General features: G+C 39.9%; 1 protein-coding gene across 1 annotated transcript; it reads right to left on the bottom strand.

Moving 5' to 3' along the window:
- Positions 1 to 11: 11 nt before the first annotated feature.
- Positions 12 to 7,409, bottom strand: LOC121963314 (solute carrier family 23 member 2-like; the record flags this gene model as incomplete). Its single annotated transcript, XM_042513618.1, has 9 exons — positions 7,273 to 7,409; positions 6,574 to 6,699; positions 5,288 to 5,445; positions 4,051 to 4,210; positions 3,683 to 3,864; positions 3,306 to 3,426; positions 1,741 to 1,897; positions 930 to 1,183; positions 12 to 176 (listed from the first exon to the last, which is right to left on the bottom strand). Coding segments are annotated over exons 1-9 (1,368 nt in total), but the record flags the coding sequence as incomplete, so codon positions are not given.
- Positions 7,410 to 7,627: the final 218 nt, after the last annotated feature.

Here is a 7,627-nt window from a genome sequence, read left to right as displayed (position 1 = left end):
TCATAAATCACCTGCAGGTTAGAAATTCCTGCTGCAGTTATCACTCCGAACATGATCAGAAACATCCCTCCCAACACAGGGGTGGGGATGGTGGTGAAGATGGCTCCAATTTTACCCACCATTCCTATCAAAATCATGACAACTCCACTCAGAAGAATCACCACTCGGCTACCAACCTGTTGTCACACAAAATCGCAGTTTGAAATATTAGAGTTTATATAGTTATATTCTTCCAAAACAGACTAGTTATGAAATCATGCAGTATAGATGAGGATTTAAGGAGTATCTCACCACCAAAATGAACATTTGTATATCAGTTACTTACCCCATGTTACAATGAATTGTTAAAGAAAACTTTTTTTCTTGCATGCTTCTGGTACACAAAGAATCAAAAGAAGGATCTAAAAACTGCAAAAATTCTTTGTAACAACAGCAAAACTGTCAAAACTCAACTCAAAACTCAATTTTTCCTCACTGAACACAGGAGCTGCTGGTTACCGCTGCTGTGATCTGTTGGTTTGTTTGTGTTATTATGTGAATTTGGTGAATGTGGACTAACCATTTAAAACACCAAAGTCCTGTAAAAACACAAACTAACTTACTAATCAAGGCAGTAAGAGACTAGCTGCTCCTGTGGTCCGAGAGGTAAAATGTTGTCATTTTTGTCAATTTTGTCTGCTTTTGTCAATGAAGTCTGGCTTTGAAGAGTTTGTTAACAATTTTTTCCATATGTAGTTATGCTGTTTTTTTTTTTTTCTGTAGCCCCGTACGCCTTAGATTCATCAAAATGTTCCATTTTTGGATCCTTCGTTCATCGCGGAGGCGTCCAAAATGAGCAAATTTTCCTTGATAGTTCAACACAGCAGGGTGTGAATAAGTATTCCTTAAAACTGTAGGGTTGGACGTTAACATTGTTGTAAGTATCTTACCTTAGTGATGCCCAGGGCAGCCACATTCTCACTAAATGAGGTAGTGCCGTTCCCTGTGCCCAAGGCCCCTGCCAACAAACTGCCGACCCCCTCAATGCCAATGCCTCGGTTGATGGCGTGTTTTGGGGGAGGAGGGGCCCCTGACAGCCTGGCACATGAGTGGTAGTCGCCCACAGACTCGGCCATGGAGCATATTATTCCAGCCATCATGCCAAACACACCCGCCAGGCTCACAGCTGGCATGCCCCACTGACCTGAATGCAAAGTCGAAATGATTAATATTAAAAGGTTTACAAAACATCTCACTTTTTTCAGCAATGTTGTCAATATTTGATTCTACACAAACTCTTGCTTTCCCTTATCTCCCTGCAGCCCATCTGCCAGGATAAAATGTTGGCATTGTACTTTTCTGCAAACCCATATGTGACATTTGTACTTTTAATATATATGATGTAATTAAAATTAATTGTGCTGTATATGAATTGAGTTTTTTGCCAAACAGTAGACCAATATTCAAGACCAACAAAAGCGGGGTTTTACTGACAGTTGGGGATATATATGTCCAGCAGTGTTTGTGGCGACCAGAGTAGGTTATGTTTTCTTACCCTAAACAAGTTGTTTTTTGTGCCTAAAACTGACCACTGCAGTTTAACCACTGCAGTGTCACATCAAAAAAAAAATAAAAAATTGAAACTTAAAGAAATGTTAAGTTTCATCTGTATCACGACTGTGGTTTGCAGAAACATACAATAACAGCATTTACTCTAATAATTTGGTTGCTCCCTGACAGACAGTATTTTTGTGAATGTACCAGGATAAGGAAATGTGAACCACGGAGCCTCGTTCACCACATCGCCCTTCACATCAGTGCGAGCCAGGTGGCCATATTGGGCTGGATCAGACGGCAGGACATCGTAGATGGTGAGGAGGTAGCAGACTAACCATGAGATCAGAATGCCCAGCAGAATCTAATCAATATCTAATATTAGTACCACTATCAGTATTTCTGAGCAACCATGAAATACAACAAAGAATAGTTTTCTGCCTGTATAAACACATTTATCACCGATCAGCCAGTATATTAAAACCACTGACAAGATAAGTATCATCAGGTTACAATGCATGTTCTGCTGGCATTTATGTGGATCCCACTTCACATGTATCACCCAAACACCCAGCCAGACCAAATACCACAAAGCCACACATTTTCACATGGTGCCGCTCTTTCAGCGACCGTCAGCGTCTACTTACGATGTTTTAGGCATCCTTCTGTGTTCAGTGTTTACACTCCGGGATGCCGTTACCGTGATGTCAACAAATACACATGGTGGGATGAAGCAGCACGTCGTTATGTTTACACAACACGAGCACATGGCAACCAATGTGGACCATCACAGAGGTTAGGATTTGGTAACAAGGTCACGGAGGGTTAAGTTTAGGCAAAAGAGGCACATGGTAAGGTGCAGGAAGCGAACACTGCACTTCCTCATGAAAGTCAATTGTTTGCAGGACCCATCCACCAACCCTCCAACCTGCCTTCTAAGTGCCTTTGCACTCCTTTTATTATTGTTATGGCAACATTAATACCTGACGCTGTCCGGTTGTGTTCGTCCACGTTCTCAAGTGAGGCTGCCCGTGTGCTGTGCATGTGGATGCATCTGGTGCTGTTTGCTGGTGTGTAAAAACAACGTCAATGGTTTTGTCTGGTTGTGTTCTAATCTGATGCGGTCCAGCTGCGTTCCAGGTGGAGGTAGGCAGGATGTGGCTTTTGGTGTCACGCTCGTATGCCAAAAGCACTGACAGAGCAGACGTATTTGATGAGTTCAGAGTGAGAACTGGCTGACAAGGCAAAGGCACTCCCCAACTGCAGTGCCCCGATGCCACACTGCAAAACCTGTTCGGGAAAGGCCTGAGGATCTTGACAAAGACCTCAAAGCATCAACCTGGCCTTGAAATTCCCGAGATCAGACTTGGAGACATGGACACAGGACCTCTGAGGGTGTCCAGCACCAGGGCATTTGTGGCAGATTCTCGGAGTCCTGTTGGTTGTCAGACGGGGTACTTTCATGAAACATGGCTGCTCCATCAGTTTGTTTTCTGGGAAATTTGGAGGCCAGATCAATGCCTTGAGTTTTTTGTCACGATCCCCCTGCCGTTACTGTAATGTTTTTGTGGTGTGGCAGGGGTCGGTTTTTTGATGTTCATGTCAGGTGGCATCAACATGAAATCCAAACTATTGCATTGTAACAGAATTATCAAAGTTATTTACCTAACATGTCAGCAGTTCTTTTGTTTCTGGCCGCCCGCTATAATTGTGTATCTATACACTGATCTGACTATCTGAGTATACTGTGAGAACTTTCCGGAAAAACATACAGGCATTATCTGGAAGATATAGAACTTTGAGGTGTGCAGTTTCTTGGCTTTGCTATATGCAGGCACAGGGACTGGTATGCGCCGGAGGTACTGGGAGAACAGGATGATCAGCACGGTGGTCCTGTGTATGAGAAGAACTGTCATTATGACAATACAAATCATACTTGAAAGTGATGACACCATATTCTCTGAGGAAATACCCTTCTTGTTTAATCTTAATTTCAGTGTATTTGTAGACCGTGATTTCCTGAGAAAGACGGTCAGTGCGAAACCTGCAGCACAAACACGGCTGATTCACACAGTCACAACAACAACCTTCAGAACAACCTTCCAGCTGAGCAAAGTGACGTTCACAAATGCAGCGAGCTGTTACATACATAGCAGAGATGCCCCAGTGGCTGCCAACCTTGGCTCCGGCTGAATCGTACAGTGACAGGCCAATGAGGGAGACTGTAGGGGCGATGGTTAAAGGCCCAATGAAGCGCATGAGGAAGCCGATGAGGCCAGAGAAACCGACCAGGATCTGGAGGAGCGAGGCCACCATGATGGAGCCCTGCAGCTGTGGACATAAACACATAACTGAGGTCATCACATCACTGTCTTTCTTTGGCCGATTGACGGATTATAACGCCAATACAACTGATAACTTCCTGTGGCGGAGACTGAAGGACCACAAGCTCTACAGAAGTGCTGTTTTTATGTTCTTTATCAGTTCTGTGGATGCACAGTGTTTGTGTGAGCTTACTGTTTGTATTCGGGTCTGCCACACTTCTATGAAGAGAGGTGAGGAGGTGTTGACCAGAGTGGCGTTCTGGGTCCAAGCTGGGCACTTCCACTCTGGCATGGACAACATGGCCATGGCAGGGGTCACCAAAGAAAATGTGCCTCCCTGCAGGATGGGAAGCCTACAAGTATGACATCAACAGAAATTAATATCAGTCAGATATTTAACCCTTAGGGACTGTTTCATTTCACTTTTCATTCTTCATTTTTTAAAATTATTTTGGCTGTGTTCATGCACATTTTGGCAGGATTGTGTATTTTTGTCTAATCTTGGAATTTCCAGCTCAGTTCCAACAAAAAGTCTAAAATACACTGTGTAAACTAAATTGTTGCATCCATACTGTTAACTGCAAAACATTTCTGTTGCTGTAAATCATCCACATATCCCAGGCTTTGATGATCATGAAAAACTTCTCTGTTGTGTGCAGTACATATAAAAAAAAAATTTTCCCCCATAAAACAGTAGCATTGTAACAAAAACCTGGCATTTAAAAGGTTAAAAAAAATTAACATGAGCAAATATTTTGGATATTTCTGAATAGGGCTGATGTTGGTTAAAAAAATAATCTCAATGAAAGTAGAAAATGTATAATATTTTTTTTATAGCCTGAGTCTGAGAAATGCATTTTGTGTGCAGTTTGAGCGTGAGTATTTGACATGCCACAAAAAAAAAAATAAAATAAATGCTGCTACAGATAATTGACATGTCCCAGGCTGTGATGATAAAAAAATCTACTTAGCATGTAGTACATTTTTAAAAAAGAATTTTTTGTTTTCATCAAGAAACAAAGTGGCATTATGACAAAAACCTTGTATTGAAAGAGTTAAAATTCTGAAAATTAATGAATATTTGATATTTATGATTAGGACTGATGTAGATTAAAAAAAAAAAGTTAAAATGGTATGTCAAATAACTTGCATGAGTGCATATCCCCTCCAAATGGCCATAACACAGCGCAGCAGCCTTGTCTATTTTTGTGTTTCTATCTACCAGACTAATGTAAGCAAATATAACCACTCTATATTGGTCTCCACTAATTCCTGGGAAACATAGGTCTACAGATTTTTTATTTTCACCCGTTATCTTTGTTTGTCTGTCCCATATTTAGAAATTAAAAGTAAAAATTTCAACTTGTCGGTGGTTTAAAGTTCATCTAAACTTTTTTAACAATCATATTTTACAGGACCATTATTCTGACCTGACACCGAAGGTGACCTGCAGGATGGTGATCAGGCCAGAGGCGAAGAAAATGGTGTTGATGAGGCGACTCTGGGTCAGGCTGTCGTGCTGCAGACACAGCCCCTCGGAGAGAATGAGGGGGATGGAAACCATTGCACCAAATGCTGTCAGGTAATGCTGCACAGAAGAGAAACAGTGATGAAAACGATGAATGCAGAGCTACATACCACATACAGCAGGTCAAGACGCTAAAACAATCAACAACCTGCATTTAGAATAATTGACAGCTATACTACTTTTGCATGATACAGTGATGACGATAATGCATCAAGTAATGAGAAAATAGAAGTTTTACCGTGTTATAGCCCCAATTACAATGTGGATTCAATTGCCTGTGCAACCAAGAACTTCACATGACATGCAAAGAGTTGTTTGAAAATCTTACTCTCTAATTTAATTCTTGCCTATTTCACCATTACATTTCTATTTAGCACACTTGTAATAAAGTGCAAATATCTGTAAACACGAACAGACATACATGTGACATACATGCTCCCATTTTTCTCAGACTTAAGTTAATGATTTCAGACTTTTTAATGCACATAACAGATAAAGTTCTTTTAAAAAAAGAGTGTTTTTTGTTACATTAAAAAAATTGATTAGTGAGCGCTTATCCTTTTCCAAGATCGATCCACTTGACTTCTCACAGCCAGTGAAGAGGAGTGAGCCAACACTCCACAGTCCACAATCAAAAACCTGATCAACTCTCTGTACTGCACCAAATATCTACTGACTTAAAGGGTGTCTGTGCACATAACATGCATTTCTGTAGCGTTAGTCATTTGAAACCTGAATAAAAGTCCTCTTTCAAAACAAAATTGCACATTGTGATCATCCCAAGGCACACCTGCGTCATAACGATGGTGTTTAATCAGTATGTAATGAGCCACACCTGTCAGGGGGAGGGTTAATCTTGGAAAAGGAGAAGTCCTAACTAACATGGATTTTAAGGAACTTGCAACCAAAATTTGAGAGAAATGTATCTATTGAGTGCATTTTTTTTTTTTTTTAAGATATTTAAATTAAACCTGTGAAAAGTGATGCATTTAACTTTAACTTTATGATTTTATATGTATATATTATCTCATATATTGTGGAATAATGAACATGTTTTCTTGCATGCTTTTTTAAATTTTATTTCTGTTTTCTTATAATTTCTCTACATTCAGTATAAGAGCAAGGTCTCCCAATTTCCACCCAGGGATCAATTAAGTATTCTGAATCTGAATCTTTGTAAAAACTCACCTGAATGGCCAGAAAAATGCAAAGGTACCAGGGGGGGACATCAGTCACACAATAGGTTGGTTTATTTTTGTCGCTGCTCTCACATGTCTTGTCCTCCTTTTCTGTTTGTTGATCATTGACATCCATCTGCAGCACCATATATCAAAAAAATGCAAAAACAGACATTAACAAAGAGATAATAAAACCGTACCTGGAGATGTACTTTTGTAATAATTTGCTCTCAGGTAATATTTTATTACACATTTGCATTTCATGTAGATATCACATAATTTAAGTGATATTTTGAATGTACTGAGACATAAGGACAGGTAAGCAGATATCATAGATGATAGAGATATTTCTGTCATTGTGTTTTATAACTGATTGCAAATGTGGAAAGTTACAAAGCAAATGTGTTTAAAAACATGAAAAAAGAGTATTATTTTTGCTGCGTGGGCACTGTGCATTTTTAGAAACTTCCAACCTGAATCACACCCACTCGTCTGAACCTTTGCCCGAAGTGAAGCAGGATTAATCGAACATAGTGATGTAAAATACTTTTAGTTCAACAAGATATGCTTACTATTTAACAACTCACTGCACCAAAAGCAGTTTCCTCTGAATGCTTACAGGAACCTGGTGATGCTGACTGCATTTCGAGAGAATACTGACAAATGTCCACATATGGCACATTTTACATCAATAAGCTGGTATACTTACATCAAATGCAAGATTGTCAAGTCCATTTTGCTTCCCTGAAGCCATTGCAACTCCAGTATGAAATAAAAACTTGATTTGGTTTCTTGAGGCAGAGTTCTCCTAACAAAAGGCAAACTGAAAAATAAAGACAACCACAGTCAGACGAGCAGGCAGACTAAATGCTGAGGACTCAGAGGAGGAGCACAGAGTGTTTATCTTAATGGTTAACTACTCAGTACAACATGGTGAGTTGTAAAGGTGTTTTAGTCAATTTAAAGTGACAGCATCTTTGCATGACCTGCATTTCAGTCACTTTTCTGAATGTGAAGAGACAAAGTATTATTTCCTATAACAAATATAATTTACTATATTGAAG

Source organism: Plectropomus leopardus, unplaced genomic scaffold (assembly GCF_008729295.1).
Source record: "Plectropomus leopardus isolate mb unplaced genomic scaffold, YSFRI_Pleo_2.0 unplaced_scaffold10854, whole genome shotgun sequence".
NCBI classification, from domain to species: Eukaryota; Metazoa; Chordata; class Actinopteri; order Perciformes; family Serranidae; genus Plectropomus; species Plectropomus leopardus.
This window is presented reverse-complemented; position numbering and strand designations above follow the sequence as displayed.